The sequence below is a fragment of the Tyto alba genome, unplaced genomic scaffold (assembly GCF_018691265.1).
Source record: "Tyto alba isolate M040663 unplaced genomic scaffold, T.alba_DEE_v4.0 Super-Scaffold_39, whole genome shotgun sequence".
NCBI classification, from domain to species: Eukaryota; Metazoa; Chordata; class Aves; order Strigiformes; family Tytonidae; genus Tyto; species Tyto alba.
This window is the reverse complement of record NW_024881314.1, coordinates 13,838,538-13,864,921: the sequence shown is the minus strand read 5'-3', so window position 1 is coordinate 13,864,921 and position 26,384 is coordinate 13,838,538. Positions and strand designations below refer to the sequence as shown.

General features: G+C 40.5%; 1 protein-coding gene across 2 annotated transcripts; it reads right to left on the bottom strand.

The window, feature by feature from the left end:
* Nucleotides 1–328: 328 nt before the first annotated feature.
* On the bottom strand, nucleotides 329–20,315 carry LOC104358057 (myosin-1B). Of its 2 annotated transcripts, XM_042802533.1 has the most exons (39): nucleotides 20,112–20,315; nucleotides 19,875–20,018; nucleotides 19,625–19,781; nucleotides 19,008–19,035; nucleotides 18,795–18,909; nucleotides 18,622–18,714; nucleotides 18,446–18,509; nucleotides 18,265–18,363; nucleotides 18,056–18,159; nucleotides 17,836–17,974; nucleotides 15,284–15,402; nucleotides 15,036–15,185; nucleotides 14,230–14,400; nucleotides 13,225–13,534; nucleotides 12,721–12,730; nucleotides 12,505–12,565; nucleotides 12,095–12,182; nucleotides 11,891–12,008; nucleotides 10,971–11,094; nucleotides 10,749–10,885; nucleotides 9,744–9,999; nucleotides 8,068–8,310; nucleotides 7,786–7,962; nucleotides 7,555–7,700; nucleotides 7,382–7,472; nucleotides 6,904–7,293; nucleotides 6,655–6,781; nucleotides 6,300–6,418; nucleotides 5,827–6,023; nucleotides 5,237–5,420; nucleotides 4,985–5,150; nucleotides 4,687–4,811; nucleotides 4,106–4,414; nucleotides 3,801–4,004; nucleotides 2,019–2,144; nucleotides 1,753–1,923; nucleotides 1,562–1,666; nucleotides 1,186–1,281; nucleotides 329–553 (listed from the first exon to the last, which is right to left on the bottom strand). In XM_042802533.1, exons 1-39 carry the CDS (start codon nucleotides 20,313–20,315, stop codon nucleotides 401–403), a joined length of 5,820 nt encoding a protein of 1,939 aa, XP_042658467.1. In that variant the 3' UTR covers nucleotides 329–400. The 2 variants fall into 2 exon arrangements, with proteins under 2 accessions (XP_042658467.1, XP_042658466.1); XM_042802532.1 differs by lacking the exon at nucleotides 12,721–12,730 and having other exon boundaries at nucleotides 12,505–12,578.
* Nucleotides 20,316–26,384: the final 6,069 nt, after the last annotated feature.

Below are 26,384 nucleotides of genomic sequence, written 5' to 3'. Positions count from 1 at the left end.
AAAGCAGAAGTTTTGAGGGATAATTACATTCTGTTGTAAGGAAATAATGTTTTCTCCCTTAAGGAAGTCTTAGATGAAATTCCATGGTGAGAATGAAGCAGGATGTCTGATTAGACCACTTTAACAGTAGCTGAAACACTTTGAAAATATCTGAAGTAATATTTCTAATTGAATTAATTTAAATAAGTAAGGAAAAATTTAAACCTTATAAGAATTCAGGATAATAATTAAAATACAACAGTGAACTTCTCATTATTTCTGTGGGAAATTCTCTGCTATTTTTATTATCTAGGCATTAATTATCTAGCGACTGATGAAGGACTAAGCAGTATTACAAAATCAGAGTGATAGAATTTCACATTTTGTGTAATTATCTTTCACTTCGCACCACTGGAGGTGTCTACTCTTCACTTTCTGCCTTCTTGCCAATTTCACGGCTCTTTGCTCGGAGCTTGTTGACCTGCGACTCTGCAATGTCAGCCCGCTCCTCAGCTTCCTCCAGCTCGTGCTGGATCTTGCGGAATTTGGAGAGGTTGACATTGGACAGCTCCTCCTGAGGATAGAAAGAGGGATAAAATAGGTTTTAAAATATTTAATAATGTTCCTACTGTAACACTGCACTGGACATGATGTGTTATTTTGCCTTTCCATAATTAAAAAAAAAAAAAAGACTGTGAGTTAGTATGTAATTCTCTCTCATACTTTTAGGGGGAATCCAAAGAAATAGCTTAAATAATAAATGTTTACATGGTAAATAAGATATACCAGGAATCTCTCTGGATATGAACTGCTAATGCAGTTTGGAATTTTTGAATAATTATATATAATTACAGTTATTTCCATTAAATCATTTCTCATTTATTTACAGCTATAAAATTATGCATTATAATTTTTGAAGGTATTTCTTCCTGCTAAGCAGAAATATGACATAAATTAAAAGGGACCTTCTCCCACAATGTTGACCTGAACCTTCACTGTGCTTCCCAGTAATGCAATAATGCTCACAGAAAATATATACTACACCCTTCTATACCTTGAGCTGTTCAGCTAGAACAGCTGTTCATTCCTGAGTGCACAACGAAAAAAGACAAAAAAGTTAAAGGTTTGAACAGAGGTATAGAGGGGAATACACCAACACAGAATTCCACCTCCACCTGGATGGAGACTGCACACAATAATACTTACAGCCTCCTCAGCTTGTCTCTTGTAGGATTTCACTTTCATCTGAAGCTTGTCCACCAGATCCTGGAGCCTGAGAATGTTCTTCCTGTCTTCTTCAGACTAAAGAGAAGGACAAAAAACAGAAGCACCTGTTTGCCCTTCCTCTTTAAACACCCTCTAAATGAAACAGAGAGTAACACTCCTTATAGATCATTGCTATCCAGTAAGACAGAGGTGATAGGCTAGATCTTCCTAACATGACAAGAAAGATAATTTCTTCTGATGTTCTTAGATTTCTCCTTTTTAACTGTGTGACTCAGGTCAGAAAGAAATCCCTAAAGGCTACATTTTGACATTCTGCAAGAAGAGTGTGTGAACTCAAGGAGGCCTCCTGCCTCACCTGGTAGGTCAGCTCCTTCACCCTCCTCTCGTACTTGCGCATTCCCTTCACGGCTTCAGCGCTGCGCTTCTGCTCGGCATCGACCTCCCCTTCCAGCTCCCGCACCTGCAATGAGAAGCCCGTCTTTGGAGCTTCCCTGCTGCTTACGTACGTGACATGTTCACTCATGCACGAATACCAGCCCTACTCACTCTGGCCTCCAGCTTCTGGATTTGTTTCTTGCCTCCCTTCAGAGCCAACTGCTCGGCCTCATCCAGACGGTGCTGCAGGTCCTTCACCGTCTGGTCCAGGTTCTTCTTCATCCTCTCCAGATGGGCGCTGGTGTCCTGCTCCTTCTTCAGCTCTTCTGCCATCATGGCTGCCTGAGGAGAGAAAAAGGTCAAGGCCATTTTGGGACTGGAGGCAGTCTGGGGGAGAACAGGTCCACCATCAGCACCAAAAGGAGCCCCCAACTCACATCTGTGATGGCCTTCTTGGCCTTCTCTTCAGCATTGCGGGCTTCCTGAACCGTATCCTCCATTTCACCCTGAATTTGGGCAATGTCTGTTTCCAGCTTCTTCTTGGTATTGATCAAGCTGGTGTTCTGTTGATCAACAACATAGTTTTGTTTTTGTTAGCTCATTAATTCAAATCAAGTATATTACAGGATTTTGAATAATTTCAGGAATAATTACACGAAAAATTGATACCACAGATATTAATGTAAAATTTCTTATCACTAGGGAACAATGCTTTTTTTTTTTTTTTTTTTTTTTTTCCCCCCAACAATTACTTTTATTAATTTGAAAAAGAGTACTTAGAAATATAATCTGTGCCACATCTCATCCACCAAGGCTGGCACAAGAAAGTAATAAAAATAGAGTGAGGGAAGTCAATGTAATACCTTTCCTTCAACATAATTAGCGAATCCTAATTATCCACTCTCATCAACTGAAAAGAGAAAAATTTGCAATTTAGATAGGATGGATTCCTTCCAGAATCTTTTCAGAATTCTCATGTTGGAGGAATATGAGAGTTCCCTAGTGCTACATCTCAACTGAGCAAGGAATTAACGTTGCTATAGTTTCAGAGCTTCAGTCCCTGACTGCTCAGATGGGAGACCATTTGGCATGTTGTGAGAGATGACTTGTAGCTCCCCAAAAACAGGACTGAGAAAAACAACCTGAGAAAAACAAGGATGAGAAACAAGACTTGCAAAGATAAGGGATGGGGGAGACCAGAGGCTCTCTAAGCTGAGGAAAATCTCAAACACGCTCAAGAAACGAATCTCTAGTCACAGGGTGAATAATGTGGAGTCTGGAGCTGATAACTCTGCCTGGATAACGCAGTGTGGCTGTGGGAGGGAGCCCTGTGGAGACAGGACAGTTCTGCTGTGGTGCATCTTGTAAACTTTCAGGGCCATCTGTCTGGTGAATAACCTTTGCTTCATTATCCACAAAATGCGTATTAAAGTTGACACCCCTGCAAATACTAATGAAGATTAACATGATCATGATAGTTACAACATCTCATGAAGCTCCTTACTCTTCCCCATACACGTGATATGTGGAAAGGTAGGTTGACCTAGGTGAGGGACCCAAGGAAAGTATGTATAAATTGAGGGGAGGGTGAGAAATTAAAAAAAGCAAGCAAATGGTAGGAACTGAGGAAGTGAAGAAGACAGATGCATCCCTGACGAACTCGGGTGGGGCCAATGCAGGAACCCAGACCGGTGACTTCAATTTCTACCCCTCTGCTCTCTATCTCTTCTCTTTTCCTTTTTCCTTTTTCCTTATTATCATTAGGTAACACAAGGCATACTATAACAGTTGCCATAATTTGTTATATACCTAGCTATTTATTGTGTATCCAACTAGTATACTGTGGGAAATTAATAAATGTCTATACTTTGAGACTTGTCTCGCCATTGTCCAGTCCGTTGGGGATTTACAAATCTAAATCACTTGTTTCCCTCTTCTGAGTGGGATGTGACACATGTATGACTGAAAAATCTGGTGACTAAGTGTCTTTACTCTGGAGATCACGTTAGGATGCAAAGAAGGTAGAAGCATGGGTTTCATTGAATGTAACGTGGGAACACAGCCAGTGTTCAGACTTTTTCAGAAAAGATGTGTTTTAGTATAATGATTACCTCAGAAAAGATAACTCTCGCCTTCAAAGCTGAGCCTTCAGTGGTGACTGGAATTACATACAAGCATTCTGCTTACCAAGAGTGCCATTTCTCACCAAGTGACCTCACCTGGGTATGGAGGAGCTGAACTCTCTCACTTGCATCCATCAGTTCCTGTTCAGCCACCTTCCTGGACCGCTCCGTCTGCTCCAGGGCTGCCCGCAGCTCCTCAATTTCAGCCTGCAGCAGGTTTGCTCTGCGCTCCACCATGGCCACCTGCTCCTTCAGGTCCTCCTGTGTCCTGAGAGCATCGTCCAAGTGTATCTGGGTATCCTGTAGAGCCGTTGAAAGAAATTATAAGCAGATTCAGAGCTGTTTGGCACTGAAAATACCAGCTAAAATATTTCTCTGTGGGCAACTTCTCTTGAACATACCTTGAGCACGGCCTGTGTGTTTCTCAGGTTCTTTTGTGCCTCTGCAGCCACGCGGTTGGCGTGGCTCAGCTGGATCTCCATTTCATTCAGGTCTCCCTCCATCTTCTTCTTCAGCCGCAGGGCTTCATTCCTGCTCCTGATCTCAGCGTCCAGGGTGCTCTGCATGGACTCCACGACTCGGAGGTGGTTTCTCTTCAGCTGGTCAATCTCCTCATCTTTCTCTGCGATCTTCCTGTCGATCTCCGACTTCACCTGGTTGAGCTCAAGCTGGAGGCGCAGGATCTTCCCCTCTTCATGTTCAAGGGAAGCCTGAAAAAAATTATGAAAATCAGTTAATTATGTAAATAACAATGTCAGTAACTTTACAAGATCTATTCTTCTGAAGAATAACATATACCATGAGGTCTGAGACAGCAGGGGCAGAAAGAAAAGGTTTGCACTGTATCCAAAGACTTTATTGGTGTCCAAAATCCTTTGCTTCCTGTGCCTGGAGTTAATTCTCAATGCATATAGTTCCATAAATGGTATCTGAGGTTACTAAACCGTGTTGTAAATAAATGATTAAGAACAGAAGGCTGTACCTCAGCTTCCTCCAGGGAGGCCTGGAGTTCAGATTTCTCCTGCTCAATCTGCTTCTTGACTTTCTCTAGCTCATGAATCATCTTTCCTCCCTCTGCAATCTGCTCCGTGAGGTCAGAAATCTCCTCTGTGGGAACAAAGTCCAATGTCATGGTCAGGCACGGAGCCGAATGGGAAGGGCCCTGACACACACCAAGGTGACAGACAAATTTGCCAACCTGCAGGTACAGACCCATGTGGAATGCTCAGTAAACAAGCTTGTGAGAAAGCCCTGCCAGGAGCAGAGGGCCAGGGACTTACGCTGCAAGTTCTTGTTCTCACGCTTCAGCGTTTCCAGGTGGTCCAAGGACTCCTCATAGGCATTCTTCATCTTAAACAGCTCCGTGCTGAGAGAGCGAGACTCCTTCTGGGAGGCTTCCAGCTCAGTCTGCGTTTCCTCGTACTTCTGCTTCCACTCTGCCAGGATCTGAAGAGAAACGGGGCGTGAGTATGGAGGTGGCAATCAGGAGGGGAAGCCCTGCCCAGGAGCCCCAGGGCTGGTGCCCAAAAGACCTTGTCAAAGTTCTTCTGCTTCTTGTCCAGAGCTGCGCACGCAGCATTTGATCGCTCCACGTCAATCATCAGGTCCTCCACTTCATTCTGCAGCCTCTGCTTTGTCTTTTCCAGGGAAGCACATTTGGCGTTCACAGCTTCAACATGCTCCTCTGCATCCTGCAGGCGCTGTGCCAGCTTCTTCCTGGGAGGTGGTAAGCACAGGTCCAGGTGAGGAATCAAATGGGAGCCTGTGGTGTGCAGCCAGTATGTTTTTCACAAGAGCACACTTAGCCCCTTGCTAGTGTGTGATCCCCTTGTACAGAGAAGTGTAAGACAGCTTCCAGCCGGCCACTGTATTTCTGTGTCTGAATCTTGGGCTACAGCAATTCACTCTCTGCTATTCTCACTAGCATCTCTCTGCTACTCTGTGTCTGAGGAGCTTGCGGTTTCTGCTTTTCCCCAACGCATACCCGCTCTCGGTTATATTTTCTCTTGTCCTGGCAGCCCGCTCTGAAGCAGAGCATTGACCTCTTCCTGACAATATCACAGTGGTCTCCTCAAATTTCCATTCTTAGTGTCTGCCAGCCTTCCCCACTTTCCCCACATACTTGGCCTCCTCCAGCTCCTCCGTGCGCTGAATAGCGTCTGTCTCGTATTTGGTTCTCCACTGGGCCACTTCGCTGTTGGCCTTGGACAGGGCACGCTGCAGCTCCCCCTTGGCCTCCTGCTCCTCCTCATATTGCTCGCGGAGCAGGTCACAGTCGTGGCGAGCAGACTGCAAGGCGTGGGCCAGGGCGTTCTTGGCCTGGGGGAAATGTAGTAGTGCGACAATGAATGGAAATGTCCGGGGAAATCTGCCATGTTGATGGACACTGGAGTATTCTGCTTTGAGAATGATGGCAAGCTACTGAATGAGAAAGGAAGATTTGGGAATCTGCAAAAGAATTAATGGGTAGACTGCAGGGAAGGGGGAGCAAAGCTAATATGAGAAGAAGTGCACTGCGTTACCTAAGTGGTTATTTTTCCCCCTCTCATCTTGTTGATTCTGTGATTTCGTATGTTTATGATAAAGCCTTCTCACCTTGATCTCTTCCTCTAGGTGCCTCTTGAGTTCCTCAATCTGTTGGGTGAATGCCTGCTTGCCTCTTGACAGCTGAGAAATCAGAGCATCTTTCTCCTCCACCTGGCGTGAATATTCACCTGGGAAAATTTGTAGACACACAATCCTTTTATTGCCATCGATGACAACATAGTGGACATTTAGGGCTGTTAAGATAGACAGCTAGCAGACCTTGCAGAACTTATGATCCCATTTCATGCATTTCACATGACAAGGGAGACAATGAATGTTGGACAGACCATGTGCCCAGAAGGGTCACTTCTGCATTAACTCTCTGACATTAGTCATTTGCATATCACAGTTGTGTATGGCATACCTGATTCTGTCTGCAAACGAGCTCTTTGAGCACTGAGGTCATTGATCATGCGCTGATGCTCTTCTTCTTTTGTCTTAATCTCACTCAGCTGGTCTTCCAGTGCGCGACACATCTTCTCCAGATTTGCCTGTGGGTCAACATATGGAAGAGGAGGGATTAAGCATTCACTTAATATGGCAAGCGGAAGAAGTTGCATTGTATAGAATTCCATTAGGGCAGAATCTGTGTGCCTATAAGGAATTTGTGTACCTTGGCTTTGGAGACGGACTCCATGTTACTGGCCAAGTCATCAATCTCCATCTTCAGCTCACTCTTCTCCTTCTCCAGCTTCTGCTTCACTCGTTGCAGGTTGTCGATCTGCTCCCCGAGCTCAGCTGTGCTGTCCGCATGCTTCTTCCGTAGGGTGGCAGCCGTGGCTTCGTGCTGCAGCGTGGCCTCTTCAAGGTCACGGCGCATCTTCTGAAATTCTGCCTCACGCTTCTTGTTCATCTCGATCTGAGCTGCTGTCGCCCCTCCTGCCTCTTCCAGGCGCTCGCTGATCTCCTCCAGCTCCCTCGAGAGGTCAGCCCGATGCTTCTCTGCTTTTGCCCGAGAGGTTCGCTCTGCCTCAATTTCCTCCTCCAGTTCCTCAATACGAGCCTGGGGGACATTAGGGGCCCTTCACACCCATGGCCTCCTCCTACCCCACCTGAGACTGGGGGAGAGAGGGGAAGGGACAGAGACTTGCCTGCAGCTCCTTGATCTTCTTCTGTAATTGCATGCCCAGGGCTTGCTCATCCTCGATTTTGCTCTGGATCTGGCTGATTTCAAAGTCTTTCCTTGGGGCAAAGCAAACCGTGTCAGAGCTCAAAGACAAAAGCACACCAGCCCAGCATTTGGGTGGCCCACAGACACACTTACTTCTTCAGTTTCTCGTCCAGCTGCTGCTTATCATTCTCCAAATCCATTATGCTGTCATGGGCCAGCTTCAGGTCTCCTTCGAGCTTCCTCTTAGCTCTCTCAAGGTCCATGCGCAGTTTCTTCTCTTGCTCCAGGGACCCTTCCAGCTAAAACAAACAGGACCGCCAGTGCTCTGCCAGTCCGGTTTAACTCCATACCTGTTCTGGTCTTGCTGTATGCCTGTGTGCTTACATCGTCCACTTGCTGCTCCAGCTTGGTCTTAGCTTTGGTCAGCGTATTGACTTTGTCCTCTTCTGCCTGCAGGTCATCCAGTGTCTGCTGATGAGTCTCCTGGAGGGCTTTCTTCTCTTTTGTCAGCTTGGCAATGGTCTCGTCCAGGGCTGCCATCTCCTCTGTCAGGTTTTTCACCTTTGAGAGGAAGGGACCAAGTGTAAATAGAGGAAGTAGATACAGAAATCCTGTAACAGCACAATGCTCTTTTCTGGAGTGAGAGTGACATCTTCTGCTTCATACCTTGTTTTCGGTGGCATGTTTCTCCTTCTCAACCTTGGCCAGTGTTAACTCCAGGTCATCAATATCTTTCTTCAGCTCTGAGCATTCATCCTCCAGTTTTCTCTTCTTGGCTGTCAGCTCAGCATTCATCTCTTCTTCATCTTCTGCTCTCTCTGTTACCTCCTTAATTTTGGCTTCCAGCTGGATTTTGGTTTTAATAAGCTGGTCACATCTTTCCTCAGCATCAGCCAAGCCATCAGCTTCCTACACGTGTTTCATTTAAATAAAACAGTTTTCAAAGAGTTATTTTTTTTACTGATTTTGAAACAAAGAATTATTATTTTCAATGCAGCTTTAAGATGTACTTTGTATTTAAAACTCATTATTATAAGAGTATCTACTTGCTTTGGACTGTCTCCAGCCCAGAAGTTAAAGGAATATATTATCAAAGTATAAATATATGCTCTGAGCAATTTTTTTTTAAAAAAACTTTTTTTTTTTTTTTTTTAAACCATGTAGGCAGATTTTTTAGCATACAGTGTTTAAAATCTGAATGCTAAACCCTCCAACATTTATCTGTAAAAACCTTATTACAACTCTCCCACAAACTTTTACTGAGCACATATATAATTTTTAGTTTTGACAAAATGTGTTGCTAAGATCACTGTTTCAAGGGTAGCACTTGAATCAGGCATGTTTCTAGCCGTTATTTTCAAGAACAATTTGAAGGGACACTGGTGTTTAACAGGGCAGTATTAGTTACCTGAATTTATATGCATACTATCATGTCGGTTACTAAGAAGTAATCTTTATTTTCTACATACTGCTTGTTCTTTTCCTCTTTGTTCTAGTGAAGAGCCATGATACCATCCAGTCAGAAGACTTTTTATAGCTCAGTAAGATAGCTAGGTTGGAATTTTTTTCATGTAGATTTAGATATCTGCCATGATATCAAGAGGCAGTCCATTCAACAAAAAAAAAAATGTACGTTTTTGGACAAATTGTATCATACTCTAAAAAGATGTTTCTTGTTGGTGAAAATGAAAAGAAGCTCAGACTACTAGATCTGATGTAGACTTTTAGACTGTAGACATCAAGGTCAGATCAGATGAATACTAACCCTTCCTGGTAAAGATAGTTTTAAGGGTATTATTGTTGCTACCTTATTATTTCCAGGGAAAAAAAAGGAGGACTCCACTTTGATCACTCTTTTTCCTGAAGAGACAGGGACCATAAATGCTAGAGAAATGTCTGACAGTCTCAGCTCTTTCTACTCCACCTGAATCTACTTGTGATTCTTCAAATATAAAAGTGTTAATAGGACCTCCAGACTACATTCACTGATCAGATTGTGACATATCAAAATTATACAGTATATCAAGTTTTATAAAGATTGCTGCTGTAAGTTGCCATGTATGTTTTAAAATGTCATACTATAAGCTGTAGTATTTACTAACTGGAAATGGATTATTTCTCTCTTGATATAAAATAATAAGTAACCAGCTGCAATAATTCACTGTAAATTTATTAATATTTGTAGATTTCAACTTAGTTTTTCTATGTGCTTTTTCTTCCTATTTTATAAAACATGTATATTTTTAAAATAAATACTGTTTTGCCATAATGTGTTAATTACTGAGTTATTTCCAATCATTTTACAGAGGACATTACAAACCAAAAACATTAATAATACTCACAGCCTGCACTTGGAGCTGCAGATCGTTTTTCTCCTGCACCAGTTTCACCATTTTCTCCTCCAGCTCCTTTCTCTTTGCCTCTGACTTTGCAAGCTCCTCCTTGGTTTTCTCAAACTCTTCCTTCATGTTGGCCATCTCCTTCTCAGATTCTGCACTCTTCAGCAAGGGCTTGATCTTGAAGAACAGCTTCATCCAGGGCCAGTGCTTCACATTCATGAATGCACGAATGTTGTACTGGATGCAGAAGATGGACTCCCTGGAAGGTAATAAGAAATATACTGTTACATATTTTAAAATTTGTAATACACATTTAATAGTATATATTGATATGTATAAAGTGAAATTCTGCATATAATACTATATAGTTATAGTTCTAGATATCTATATGTATATATTTATTATATATTATTAAAATTATATTTAATAGTAATATTTAGCATACTTAATAGATATAAAAGTAATAGTAATATTTAGCATACTTAATAGATATAAAAGATATACATCTCTGAAGAAAACCTCCTAGTGTGATATAGATTGTCAGCCTGTATGGGCAGTTTTGATGTCCATATGTTTGGCTCATTTTCATCGTTAAAGATAAGGAACAACTCCAGAAGTTGACTTTATCACTTTCATTAAAGTTATCCAGGGGAAGAGAATTGTGCTAGTAATATGTGTTTCTCACCTTTGATTAAAATGGTGGCCTAAAATAATTAGTTTAGAATAGATATCTGGTTTCTGGACATACTTGTAGTGTAGCCATTTACTGAACTTAGCAAAAAATTAGTACAAAGGTTGATATAAGTTAAATGTTATTTTTTTTCCTAAATTAGGATTTTATATTGCTTCATCTACTGCCAGGATATACCCCAAATACATCCATATTGGTAAACTGAATTAATGACAGACAAATGAGATTTGACAAGAAAATGGAGCTTATTTTCAGTTTTGTTCATATTGTTGGTATCTGATGAGGATTGGCCAAGCAGGAGAAGTAAGTGTAAGTACCTCCTCTCCATCATTTTCTTGAACTCCACTCTCATCAGGAAGCCCCTGCACCTGGCCTGCGTGCGGGTGATGAGCTGTGCCAGCTTCTCATCCCTCATCTCCTCCAGGAGTCCCAGCAGCCCAGCTTTGAAGAACACCTTGAGAAGGGGAATGTTGCAGCACATCACTGCCAGGTAGAGCAAAGCACAGACACACAGCGAGTGACTCAAGGAGGGTTTGTACCTTGGTGTGGCCAAATTTGTACTGGGTGTGGTCCACATCGATGGACCCGAGGAGCTTCTCAGAAGCCTTCTTGCTATCAATGAACTGTCCCTCTGGGATAGCACTGGCATTAAGCACCTTGTACCTATGTGAGGAAGTAGAAAATGAAGGATAGATTCCTGAAAACTCAATCAAACCTGTACCAACTGATGACATTAAAATTATCTGAAGAGGGGATCAAGAAAGGGAGAAGTGAATAATTCTGAACTCTGCCTCATTCTTTAAAAATTACATTTTCATGGGTAAATATGTTTTTAGGAGAAACCTTGCACTTTCCTTATTCCAGAAATTCTTGACACAGAATGGGTACTGCTTTCCATGTGTAACTGCTAACATATTTCACATGTCCTGTTATGTAATGCCTTATCTCCAAATAACCTTATGTGCAAGAACAAAATAAGTGGAGAGGAGAAGAAATTTTTTATCCAAAATGGTGGCAGACATACTATCTAAGTATTTTCCAGCTGATATAGAACAAGAAGCAAGATTTTTTTTTTTTCCAACTTAGTCTAGAGTATCTTGTAGTTTCTTCATTCACATTTCTCTGCTGATGGCTGCAAGTCATCCTACTTTGCTACCGAGAAGTTTACTTAGTCTAAGCTAGTAAACTTCATTCCTGGATAGATAATTTAAAAATGCTTCATCCCACACCAGAGTATGAATCAAAGAGAGTAATAAATATTTGCCCTTTGATAATGTCTGTTCTTCTAGTTAGCTATAGAAAGAAACTAGATGCCCAACTTGGACAATTGACTTTTGTATGACTAAAGGTAGGTACAGTGAACCCCACCCATAACTCCCACAATACTTAAAACAATTAAGAAATACAAATTATACAGCATTGATGGATATGGTGGATGGTGGATGACATGGAATCTGACCTCTGTTTGAAATCAGCATAGAGTATTCTGCTGGGGAATCCTTTCCTACAAATTCTAATCCCTTCCAGCACACCGTTACACCGCAGCTGATGCAGCACCAGCTCATGTTCCATGGCACCTAATAAATGACATAATGAATTGGTACTTCATTGTACTGCACATGGAAGAACAGACTTATCTCATTTCTGAACTTTAACAACTTACCAGGTGTTTTTGTTTCATTAGGAATAAGGCATCGCACAAAATGGGGATGTGTGCTTCGCAGATTGCTCATCAGCTTGTTTAAATTTTCCTTAAGAGCAAGAGCAAAGACTTAGGTTTAAAAATATTACCTACAAGATCTTAATATTAGATGAAATAAAAACACTGAAGTAAAACCATTATCAGTTTTTGGTTTTGTTTGCTTGTTTGTTTGTTTTTTAACAGAGCTTTTAGGGAATTCTGAAAGAATACTTCCAAGGTTTCTATGAAAATCCTTCTTTATTAAGAAGTATGTGATTTTATCCTTTATGAACATAAAGATTTTGTGTATTAGATCAATCTAAAGCTTTTATGAATGGAATTTGCTATATTTTTTTCACAATGCAGTAAAATTTAGAATTATTCTACAGTACCCGGAAAAGAGCCGAGACAGTCTGGAAAGAAGAACCCTTCTTCTTGCCACCCTTCTTGCCACTGCCACCACTTTCTAAACAATAATATTTTTTTAAAAAGAAGAACAAAAAAAGAAGGCAGTTAGAATCTGAAGAACTTTGTGTGCTCATCTTAAAAAAATAGAAAATGTAATAATATGATTAAAACATGCAAATGCATATAGTATTTAAAGTTACAGTGGGAGACCTGATTTTTCTCAGATGATAGTAGAATGAAATCTAATGACTTCAAGCTGAAGTTAAGAAAATGCAAACAGGAAATTAAATTTAACATTTTGCATAGTAAGATATATACAGAGTTAAATAAATCACTAGTAAATAAACCAAATAGAGCATTTATGTATCTTTCTGTCTAAGGATATAGCATAAATTTAAGAGCATATTGATGCATTTGGCTGTATTCCCTGAAGTATTTAGGAATGCCTCATACTGCAGAAATGTGGTTTGTCAGCTAGCCTGGGTTAATGTTGTGTACAGCCATCTAGCTTTAAAACCTACAGATATATTAAGGTCTCTAGTGAAGTGTCATATCCTTTATTAGTATGTGTGACTGAGTTCCAAAAAGTAGGTGAAGTTTTGGGGTTTCAATTTTTTGAAATGTAAAAATTATTGCAAAATAATAGTTCAAGATTTTTTTCCAGTAAATTACAGTAGAACTGATTTAAAAAAAAAAAAAATCACCTGCTTCTGCCCCACCAACAGAGGCAAAGAGTAAAGCCAGTGTCTTCATTGATGATTTCTGATACAGCCCCACAACAGTTTCATTCAACGGATCCTTATTTTTCTCAAGCCAGCCAGAGATGTTGTAGTCCACCGTACCAGCATAGTGCACCAGTGAGAAGTGGGCCTCAGCCTTGCCTTTGCCAGGCTTGGGCTTCTGGAAGTTGTTGGACTTGCCCAGATGCTGGTCATAGAGCTTGTTCTTGAAAGAGGTGTCAGTTGCCTTGGGGAACATGCACTCCTCTTCCAGGATGGAGAAGATGCCCATGGGCTGGGAGAAATGGCAATATGTGAAGAAAGAAAATGTGAAAGCAAGAAGTAGAGAGAATGTATACAAGAGAGAGGAATGGAAGATAAAAATTTTAGAAAGCACACACACACCCCTCCACCCCCAAATGTATAATCTTATGTTTTTACAGAAAGGTCTTTTTCTTAGTGGATATGCCATCATTTATAAGAAAACAAGCTCACTCTTAAATGTCAGGGTTGTGATGTAATAAAGATCTAGGATGTAGAAATTAATTATGTGCATGTTAGTTGAAGATGGAAAGCAAAATGAATTAAAATAGTAGCATCCAAATGTAAGGAAGATTTTACGCTTTCTAAAAGCTTTTTCTTGGAAACAAGATAGGAAATTTCTTTAAACGTAATAAAACAGAAGTTGCTCAGTGTATTTACTCACTCAGCATGCATTAAAAATGTACACTTTTTTGAGTATGAACTAGAGAACAGAAACTAGGACTGAAATTTTTTCCCTATGTAAATCATATGTACTACATGACAGAATCCCACAGGCAGTGAAGCAACAGACAAATTAAAATTTATATGAAATGCTTGGACCCCAGAAAATAATCGTGTTATGTGCTGCATTAAGTGTGAGTGCCACACATTAGACTGGTCTAATACGAGCATAGATTTCTTTTACATTACATCTGGAAAACTATTAAGTGTGTAGGTCCCAAGAACCTTTTCAATAAGCTCAATACAGGCAGCCAGGTCCATTCCAAAGTCAATGAACTCCCATTCAATTCCCTCTTTCTTGTACTCTTCCTGCTCCAGCACGAACATGTGGTGGTTGAAGAACTGTTGCAGTTTCTCATTGGTGAAGTTGATACACAGCTGCTCCAGGCTGTTGAACTACAGAATGCAGAGATTTACTTAAGTATGAAGTTCAGTTCCAGGAACACTTTCCATCTTCCAATAGGTTTTCTTTTTAGGCCATTAAGGTCTTCAGGATTGGGATCCTGAATTTCTAGTCATGGGACTGGACAGGTGACTGGCATAATCCATCCTCTAACATATCTACCCTTTCAGGCCCTGGCACTGTCTCAACATATTTCTGAGCTCTGAAAAGAGTTGCAGAACTTAGTCCATGTACAACTTTTCAAGTGCTTGAGTTTGTCTATATTGCCAGTCTATTCCCAAGCATTCTGAGGGAATCTGGCTCCAGCATTAATAAAATATTCCTTCAAGATGGCATATTTTAACTTCTTCAAAATCTCTCTGCTGTTACCTATGTATATACGAATATGTTCAACATATTCGTATTGGTTTTCAATGCAATTTTCACTTCTGCATGCAACAACAGACAGCTATAAAAATCGGCAGCCCTTGTGGGATACTATGAGAACCAGAAGAGTGCCATTCCTACAGGAATGTTAGGGTTATCAAATAAATCAAAACCATCCATAATTAAAAAAACAAACAGCCCCAAACTATTCCAGTTTCTTAATGCCCCTTCCAGAAAACCTGTATGAAGATCCTCCTCTTACATCAAAGATCTCAAAGCCAGCAATGTCCAGGACACCAATGAAGTACTGTCTGGGCTGTTTCGTATCCAGCTGTTGGTTGATGCGAACAACCATCCACAGGAACATCTTCTCAAAGACAGATTTTGCCAGGGCCCCCACTGAATTGTATACCTAAAGAAAAGTAAAAGAAAAGTTACGATCCAGGGCAAGAGGGGAAGTCCAAAGTTTTCATTCATGTCATTTGTTTTCTATCATCACTTGTTTCTTACCTGCTGCACGGTTTGACCCTTGGTCACATATTCATTCCCAACCTTGACTCGGGGGTAGCAGAGGGCCTTGAGCAGGTCTGCTGAGTTCAGACCCATCAGGTAGGCAGCCTTGTCAGCAACTAAGGAAACAAGCATACAGCAGGATTGAGTATTAGCTCTCCAGTGGACATATCTTGTAGTAATTCAGAATTGTTTCTGCAGAGGCCACATATACTTTGTCACATGCTTCAAAATATTGTAATTTTTTTTATTTTCTTTTTTTCCCATTTAAATGGGAATGATGATTGGTAAATCATAGAATCATAGAATGGTTTGGATTGGAAGAGACCTTATATATCATCTAGTTTCAAACTCCCTGCCACATGCAGGGACACCTAGACCAGGTTGTTCAAAGCCCCGTCCAATCTGGCCTTGAACCCTTCCAGGGAGGGGGCAGCCACAGCTTCTCTGGACAAACTGTTCCAGTGTCTCACCACCCACTCAGAGAATAATTTCTTCCTTATATCTAATTTGAATTCACCCTCTTTCAGTTTAAAACCATTACCCCCTGTCCTATCCCTATACCTCCTGATCAAGAATCCCTCCCCACCTCTCCTGTCCCCCCTTTAAGCCCTGGGAGGCGGCTCGAAGGTCTCCCTGGAGCCTTCTCTTCTCCAGGCTGAACCCCCCCAACTCTCTCAGCCTGGCCTCCCAGGGGAGCTGCTCCAGCCCCCCCAGCATCTTCGTGGCCTCCTCTGGCCCCGCTCGAGCATCTCCATGTCCTTCTGCTGTTGAGGGCCCCCGAGCTAGCCCCAGCACTGCAGGGGGATCTCCCCAGCACGGAGCAGATGGGGAGAATCCCCTCCCTGGCCCTGCTGCCCCCCCTGCTCTGGATGCAACCCAGGGCACGGGTGGCTTTCTGGGCTGTGTGCACGCATTGCTGCCTCATATTCAGTAAAGATTCTTCCAAATGCCTTTACAATGAACATGCAAATTTTGAAACAAGTGACTAGAGAGATGAAAAGGGCAAATGGCCATGAAAATTGGAGGTCAAATAAGTCACAATTTCTGACTAAACAGAAAAGGAAACTGGTTAATATTGAAATATGCTATTCTGAAAATTGTAGTCAGTAATACTCTAATGACAGACAGATAGATTAATGAGGTATTATGCTAAAACTCTGAAGAGGGTATCTCATACAGCCTTCATAGTGGGACCACATTCTCCCCAGTGATAATTATCACACACATAGGACTTTTCCATTTCTCTTTTTCTCTGAATCTGCATTATCAAATACAAACACTAGAGCACTGGACATCCGTCATCACTTTCAATTTTATCTGTCTCTTCTTAAAGTGAAGATTACAGCGAGCACCAGTGCTATTTACAAAGTGCTTTAAAATGAGAAGGCAAAACCTCATTATAGAATATATATATATACACACAGATGCTAACTTTGGGTGGCTTTTAGTGTATATGTTACTGACAACTAAGTATTTAATGTACATTTATCACTAGAAAGAATAAGGTATGAAACAAGAAAAAATGGAACTTACTTTTTATTTCAGTTTTTTAGAGTTATTTTTTCAAAATTAAGTAGTCATCAAATTCTACTATACTCTTCTATAACTCTTTCCTATGGTTATATTCATACAAAGATTACAGCTATTATTTGTAGCCTCTTATACTGTTACTGTTCATCATTATCAGATTCAATGCTATTGTATTCCTTGCAGTCATTTCCACCTATGTGTTAACTTTCCTAAAAACAAACCTGCAGCTAACCCCACACACACTAAAACTCAAGAAAAATAGCCTGTAACATTACATGTTTTTGATATACACAAATAACTCTGGTTTCATGGAAATGCTTCCATGAACTTTTAAAGGAGTGAACCCTTGAAAAATTCTACGCAAAGCAAACGTTAGACATATCTTAGTTGCCTATTTTTCAAACAGAATTCCTGGAGACAAGCTGAGACTCTACAGAAAATGTAGAAGATATGAGCCACAGCCACAGTATTAACTGATGTTCCTTTTTAACCCCCCACATAAAATGAAGTAGCACAGTGTCCTCAGTTCAGGCACTGTGAATTGCCTCCAGAATACAGGCTTTGAAGCAGAGCAGCTTCAGGATTCTGGCTTCTTGTCACCTGGAAACAATACCGTTAGGGGGTGACTACAGCTGATGGTAAGTGATAGTAGCTACTGGGGTACATAAACTTAAGTCAGTGAGCAGAGTGGCTCCTGGTTCTGTGCCAGATCTGGGAAGGTGTCATTCAGTATAGCAGCAAAGCTTGCTTTTCTTTGTCCTGACTCCCACTGTGTCAGCCAATGGAAGCGTGTTTTAGGATTTGCTGGACCTTATACTTTGCATAGTTCAAAATAATCTGCCTCTTCCACTGAACTGTGGTCTTCCAGCAAAGTCCTCTTGTTAGGACACACTTATATGCTACAGTACTAGTGTCTGGGGAAATGCACAGGCTGAGTCAATGGTTCTGACCCTGAACTACTGCCTGTATTAGCGAGTGTTCTGGCATATAGTGTGCTCTGATATATATTGTGCTGGTACCTTCTGTGCCGTCTGGTTCTGCCTGCTCCTCACGCTGCTTCTGCTTGAACTTCAGGTTGCCATAGTGCATGACAGCCCCCGTCAGCTTGTAAATGGCTGTTTTCTCATCAGCAGTGAAGCCCAGGATGTCAATGGCACTCTAACAACAGAATCATTAGAGTAAGTACCGTGCCTGTTAAAGGTCAGAGTCCACCTGAGAAAACTTCCGTGCATTACTTACGTCCGTGGCCATCAGCTCTTCCTGGTCATTAATGCTGGGAACCGTGATCTCACCTTGACTCACATACTGATAGTCATATGGGTTGGTGGTGATCAGTAACATCTCTGAAAAGAAGGACAAAACACATACAGATCAAATGTAATTGTCATGTCAAGGGATTAAATGTTGTTCCATGACCTTTGTTTGGAGAGGTTAGTGATCTTGCCTACCAATTAGCTCCGGCTTCTTGTTGGACATGATCTGATAAAATATGTGGTAGCTTCTTTCTGCCTTGAGCTGGAAAGTGACTCTGGACTTCTCCAGCAGATCTGGCAAGGATGGTAGGACAGAGTTAGCACAAGAACTGAGGAAGGCTGGAAGGACAGGGATGAGGACAGGAGGGCCACTTACAAGTTTCAATATCAGCAGAAGCCAATTTCCCCGTGGCACCAAAATGGATTCTGATGAATTTACCCTGAAAGAAGCAGAAAAGTCAGTCGAGATCTATTTTACCAATCCTGACTGCAAGAATGTCAGAGTCAGTGTGCTGATACAGAAAAGTAATTTGGTCCTAGGCAACAACTTACAAAGCGTGAGGAGTTGTCGTTCCTCACGGTCTTGGCATTACCAAAAGCCTCCAGCAGTGGGTTGGCACTGATGATTTGATCCTCAAGTGTCCCCTAAAGTAGAAATCTTACTGTCATGATACAGCTCGTAAATAAACCTGACGGCTGCAGGTTCCTACCCCCTAGGATCTCACCTGCATTTTTCCTGCCTGCTGCTCCTCCTTCTTCTTATCCCCACTCGCTGCAATTGTTGCAAAGTACTGGATGACACGCTTTGTGTTCACGGTCTTCCCCGCACCGGATTCTCCGCTGTGAAACCAGAGAGAGAAGCAGAGAGCGTGTGGTCAGGCAGGAGGTCCCCTGACACCGGGCAGCCCCGCAGGGACCCGAGCAGGGGGTGTACATACGTGATCAGGATCGACTGGTTCTCGCGATCTGTGAAAGAGGCAGAATCAAAGATAGTGTTAACAGCTGACCTGGTAACGCTGAGCTGAATGAGAAGTAAAGCTGTAAATGGAAGTTAGGGCTTCTTCCAAGTCCAGGAGTAGTAGTCCAAGTAGTCCAACTAGTCCAAGACTACCTGAATCCATGGCAGGTCTCAACAGTATAAAGTATAAACCAAAACGGGGGCATAGAGCTGTCAGAGGCACGTGGTCCTCACACAAGCTGTGTCCTTACTTGTCCTTCACACAGTTCTTATCAAGAAATCTAATTAAACTGCCTATCTGCATTTAAAATAATAGAGGATTATATGGAATAATTATTCTTTCTGACCTATCAGTGTCAAAAAGTAAAAAAAATCCAGTTCTATTTCTGTAGTGGGAGAGTGTAGCATTTCCTAAGATGAAGTGCAAATAATACACAGTGCTTCTGGGTGAGTTTAATTTGAAATTAATTCCTGCATAACTCGTTCAAATTCTCAGTCAAACATCTCTGTGGTGATTTTAGGAGCCTTGTCACATGCTCCACTGAGATCAGTGAGGCTTTTTGGTTTAGATTGCTGTGAGGGAGGTCAATCACTCACCAGTCAGCATGAACTGATAGGCATTGTCAGAGATGGAGAAGATGTGTGGAGGGGCCTCCTGGCGCTTCTTGCCTCGGTAGGCCAACACCACCTCCGGGTTGTACACCGGCAGCCACTTGTAGGGGTTGACGGTGACGCAGAAGAGACCCGAATAGGTCTGTGAGGAAGGGAGAGAGCACGTTGGCTTCCGCTTACCCTGGTAGAGCAGCTCCTCCTCGCTGCCCAGAGGAAAAGTGCTGCTGGTACTTACGTAGATCATCCAGGCTGCATAACGCTCTTTGAGGTTGTACAGCACAGCGGGTTCGTGGAGGTGGGTCATCATGGCCATGTCCTCGATTTTATCATACTTGGGAGGGTTCATGGGGAAGATTTGATCATCCTTCACAGTAAGAGTCTGACAAAGAAAATAAATATACATATTTTCCATTTAAAAGTCCACAGCAGGATTAAATTTTATTCTCAAGACTTGAATTTTTGTTTTACTCACTTCTCCACCTTCCGTCTTGACAGTGACCTTCCCTGCTTCTTTGCTCTGGATTGTGCTTTTTACATAGGATTCCTTTGCATGTACTACAAAGATGGATGACTTGGCATCAAAAGGCTTGTTCTGGGCCTCGATTCTCTCCTTTTCTGACTTTCGGAGGTAAGGAGCTGCCTCCCCAAATATGGCCATCTCAGAGTCTGATGACATGGCTGCTGTTTACTCGGATGATACAGCAAGAGTCTGATGGGATAGAAAATACATTACAATAGTACATGATGGAAGAAACACTCCTACAGCATAGTGGATTTGATGATGCTCTGTTGTATGTATCAATCGATCGAATAGACATATTTTTTTTTCTAATTCAGAGCTCTGTTCTATAGTTTTCTTTCCTTTATTTGTGTTTTATGTAGTCAGATCTCTAGGCCTACTGGCTGACTGCATTTACAGAGGAATGCTTTCTGTGGTTTGTTTCTTTTGTTTTGTTTTGTTCTTTTTTTTTTTTTTTTTTTTTCATTTGTTGAATTAACAGGATAAACATCCTTTCCCAGTTTCCAAAGACTGCACTCATTAGATATTCCTAGTTTTGGAATTATGAAAGCCCTCTCATGTCTTTTTGGTTTAGCACCTTTCAGACTGAGATTTGTTTACAATAAAACATTGGAAGAGGCACAGGACACTGGCTATGCAGAGAGACAATATTATTAGCACTTCTCATTAAAGATATTCCCTTAGGATAAAGTATCCCAGGTTGTGAAATATTTCAATTATTCCACAGCTACATCTGCTAACAATCAAAATTTATTGATATTCTCTGTTTTTTATAACAGAGACCAAGTAATCTTGCATTCATTCACTACTGTTAAAAAAAATAAAATATCAGTAACCCTGTACTGCCAAGCAACTGCCTTGACTGAAAAGTTTCATTGAATTGTGAAGCTGGAATTTAGGTATATTGTTCCAAAATTAATAATGTTATAAATTTATCTTTTTTTTTTTTTTTTTTTTTTTTTTCCTATTTTTATCTATGTTTATCTCTTGCAATTTGGAATTTGAGTAGCTTTCCTGGATAACCTAAGAAGATCATTTATCTATCAATACTTTCACCTAATGCAGACCTCTTAGTGAACATCAAATAATTGGTCAGCTTTTCCTTGAGAAACAGTTTCACTTTGATTACAGGAAAGATATCCAGAATTTAGAATATTTTTAAAAGCTCTTTTCTGAACCCTTTACCATTTAGCAACCTCATTATTGCAGTATGGCTAGCTTAGCAGAAATAATATTTTAATAATGATCACAGTATTTTTGTACATTATAAAACTTGTTCCACTCAGTATACCGCTGTTTATACAGGAAAAAATTGCTTTGCCTTCTTAGCCAACAAAGGCAGACTTTATGTCATAGTTAATCAATTGTGTTATCAATTCAAATACATAGGCACGATCTCCTGACTGATGGTTTTGTTTCTAACTACATGATTTTCTACTTCATTAAAGTGTTATTTGTCAAATGAGCCCATTTCACAAAATAATTACATAAAGTTGTAAAATGGATTCAGTCTTTCACTAGCAGTTTTAACATTGCCTATAATAGCTCACATTTTCTTACAAGATTCCTAACAACAATAATACTAGCATATTATATATATTAGTATATACCATGTTAATATATATTATGTTAGCATATGTATGGTACATTAGTGTACATTACATATATATTGGATATTGTATTTTTGTATTGATACCGAATGCTTTTATTACAATGTATCGTTATGGTATTATTACAATGTATAGTATATATAGTAGATTAATATATGTGATGTTAGTATATTATATATATATTATATTTGTATAGACTGCCTTTTAAAAATATTTAATGACTATTTTCTTTTGACTTTTTTATATGATTTTTTCCTGAAATCACTGATATGCTAACTCTCCTCCAATTATTCAAAACATGATAGTTATATGCTTTACACATGATAGCTTGTTGACATTTTACAATTTTGAGGGATATGTTCCAGTGACAATATTTGACAAAGTTAATATAAATCAATGTAAAAAGCAAATATGAACAATTAATTTTCCTGGGTGCAAATATTTAAAACTTTGAATTTAGTTGTTGTTCTATCTCTCTTTTTCTAGGTATCCAAGTAGGTATCATCCTTTCTTCATTTTCCTGTGATTATTAATGTTTGCTTATGTAATTATATCACAATTGTGCAATATTTTCATAGGCACAAGCAAGTTTATAAGGAAGCTTAGACCAAATTGCTTTATTTTAGCACTTTGATGTTTTGATACACAACATATTAACCTCTTTCCCCAAGCTTCCTTTTGAAAAAATAAAATATTAACATCATTTAAGTACGTATGTATTTTCCTGTTGCTTCACAGCTAGAGCCAGTGACCCTAGAAGTTTGAGGTAAAAAAAGAAAACAGTTTCCATCAATAATATATTTAATTTATGGACAAGTAATTGGAAACTACGTCCTGATGGGGTTTTTCTTCTTAGGACAGTTTCTCCTAAGCTTAGGACCAAATATCTGTTAATGTAGGAAAGCGTGCTCTACAGAAGAAACCCGGGGATATTTTAGGCTATGCAGCAGTGATAATTACTTCTACAGCCACTGTCTTTCAGAATCTTGTGGCAAAGATATCGGCAATCCAGTCCAATTCTCATACTGTATTTATACAGTGGACATAAATATAAAGTCCTACCTTAGAACCCCTCTTATCTCTCCCTAAAGAGTGAATAAATCAAGATCTTACCTTCTGTGAAACAAGATGAATAGCTTGCAGACTGGAAGCTGGTCAGTATTGGAAAACGGAATTAGAAACTTCCTTCTTACTGCTGCACATAATTCCAGAGAAAATTTATAGACAGAAAACATATGGATGCCTTGAAAGCAGACTGAAAATCCCAGCTGACACTGGCAGTCCCCCACTGAATGAATGTGAGCGTCTGTAGGAATGCACTGGTGCTTGTGGAATGCAGGGCCAGTTTCCCTTCATCCCCCACCTCCCCTGTCCAAAGCCTTTGACACTCTTACCTTAGAGATTTCTGAGGAAGGACAAGACACACTGGTCCCAGGGTACTTTTATATGATCTGATCTGCATATGTAGCCACCACCTCCTCTTTCTTAGGTCAAAACATTGAGGCAATCTTAACTCCTAGCAGAACTGCCATTCATATTAGAAGTGAATGGATATAATTAGACATAACAGGTCTGTGAATCAATCTCCTATAAATAATTTGACAAGAGAGCCTGAGAAGGGGGGCAAGCAGGAGAGTGTGCTAAAGGAGATGAAAGGGGCTACATTGATACTGTAATCCATTGGATGCCGACTTGAGCAGAGGAAGGAAAGAGCAAGAGTCAATGTATTGTAACAGGAAACATGTAGGGATGGAGAGATGAATGAACAGGCTCCTTTATGCTGCAAATGCTCGGAGTCTGCAAGGTGAAAAAACATGAGGGGCCCTACTGAGATGCATGGTCACTGTTAGAGGAAGGAAATCTCAATGCAAGAGGAAATATCTGAATAGGAACTGAAGTTGCAGGAGTGAGAATCAAGGGATGATATGAATGACCAAACAGTAAAATGGGCCAAGGCCAAATCAGTAGAAGGGTGTAAGGATGAGTCTGAGGGTAGGAATAAGGAAGGATATGTGATTCAGGAAGAGGAAGTAAATAAGAGTATGGTTCCAAGGTGATAACAGCAAGCCACCAAGGACCAATGAAAGGGCAAAACAAGTTAAGTCTAGAGTTGAAGATAGAAGCCTCTAAGACTGAACTCACCAAGTTAGATCCCAGAGGAAAGGCATAGACATTCAACAGTTATTTCTTGGGCCAAAGGGTTTCAAAGATCATATGAACAGGACTATAGAACCACTGTACTGAATTTAAGATACATCTCCCATTGGAACCAGGAGAAATAGTTGCTGTCTCAACATAGGGGAGATGTTCAACACTACTCTTGCAGGATAAATGTGCTAGATGGAGGGAAAAGATTAATAAATTTACATACTCTAGAAGAGAAACAGTCATGTTCTATGCTAGTGTGGAAGAGAGGCAGTTATTGTTAGAAGGAAATAAACCCCATGCTAGTTTGTGGAAAAAGCCAATCTGCTGTGCTGATCCCTGACATGTTCCCCACACAGATTAAGGAGGGGGTTAAACATGTTGTGTAACAACACAAGTGATGAAGAAGACAGTGGAACCCTTCGCTTTATTGAGAAACAATTTAATCCCCATACAACAGATCTTGATCTGTTGTTTTTCAGGGTTGTTTTTGTTTTTGTTTTTGTTTTTGTTTTTGTTTTTGTTTTTGTTTTTTTTTTTAGTGTGTCTTCACTTTCCAAATTACAGTTCCTATGACAGACAAGGCAATCTGAACCGAATCACATAGCAGCTTCACCTGATCCCAAAGCATACTACCTCCCCACTTACAGCACCTGTTGTGTTCCACTCCCTCTTAGTATCACCTACTCAGAGGTCTGGATAAGAAAGTGAGGAAATTCTTTCCTCCTCTTCTCTCAGCTGACCGTGTCTCTATGATGACACTGTAATCCTGGGGGTGGGGAGTAAACTGGCAGAGGTCAGCTTCACATTTGGAGTAAATTCACACTGAAGAAAAAGATTGAAGTCTATAGTTTAGCCCTAAGAGCCTGATTCTCACCTAAGTATAAACCAGTACTACTTTCATGTCTTTAATGCAATCATGTTGTCTGAGAACTAGAATTCACTGTGAATTTCAGGTATTTCAATGTCTCTCTATGTTCTCTCTGTTTTCTAGCACATGCAGTTTTGACCTGGATTAAAATTGGCTACAAAAAACCCCCATGGTTTTCCCACGTAATACGTAATACTGGCATAAAGCTGACAGCTGGCTAAAAGCCTTTATTTGCAAGACTTTTTCAAATAGAGAAAGAATTGTCCATAATTTCTTGAAGACTCAAAAGGACTTATGAGAAATATTTTTTAAAAGTATATTTCAAAATTACATTGAAATTGAAAATTTCCACAACCTGTAACATTTTGCTTGGTCTGTTTTCATTTACATTTTTTTCCCTTGTTCTTGCTTGCTTTTATGTTTCTAGTCAGTATAACAGAATACAATGTGACTATTGGTTTTCTATCTGTATGTATTCTTGCTTTTGCTTTTTCCTTTCTGTCATTTTAAGGGCAAAGTTTTCTTAACTTGGAAAATCTCTGTAGCTGTCAAAGAAAAACTGAAGCTGTGACTTTCTGAATTGGAAAAACTTGGCAAAAATACAGACAAATGAAGCTGGAGGTGAAGAAAAAAAAAAGTGTATGTGCGTGTCTGGGGAATTAAGCCTTGTATATAATTTATTCTGTTACTTTTGGTAGTAAATGAAAAAAATTCAAAATGAAAAAAAATTATTTGTGGCAGCTCATAAAGAATGAAATTTTTTCTTCCTCCAAGATGTCAGGAAATCTTTTGCTTTAATACAGTTGTTTTGTTTCAATCAAGCTGAACAAAAACAGCCACAAGTTTTCACAGCCTTTTACAAAAGGCATTTTAATATTTTTTTGCCAGCTATAATATTCTCTCAGGGCCTCCCCTTCTCTGGCAAGTCCACTGAAACTCCCTCCCTACTATCTGCACATGTATAGCCCTCCCACTGTATATATGCAATCCCCATTTGCTCAAGTCTTCCATCAACAACAACCCTTCACAACAAACTAGCAGCACACATACTCCCCTACCTGTGAACTAGGTGCCTGAGATGTTATCATTGATGGAGCCTGAGCTAATGGAGTTTGGAGAACGATTCATCTGTCCTAATGTGGTTGCCCATCTTAGTGTGAACTGAAACATTTGCTTGACTTTAATAGTAGTGTCTGCAATGGGAGTTTAGACACCCAGCTCACTCACAAATTTATTTAGGCATGAAGATGATTAAATGTAGATATTTGAGTTTGGAATTGAATCTCATCCACACGTACAACAAACCCAAACATAGTACTGCGCATCTATCCATCACTGAAATTCTTCTCTCCTTGTTTCCAATTCCTGCTCATTTTACCCCTTGATTCATTCTGAGAGTGTCCACACTGGAAAGAGTTACTGCAGCTAAAATTGCTGCACTGCTCTTTGAGAAAGGGGAAGCAGCAATTGTTGAGCACAAAGTATAAAACCTTCTAGAGAGGCTGCAGTGAAATGGGAACCCTCAGAAGCCTCTTCAGGCATCTCTCAGACCTGTGGAAAGGTGGTGGTTTCTTCAAAAGGAAAATGTTTGAGGCACTT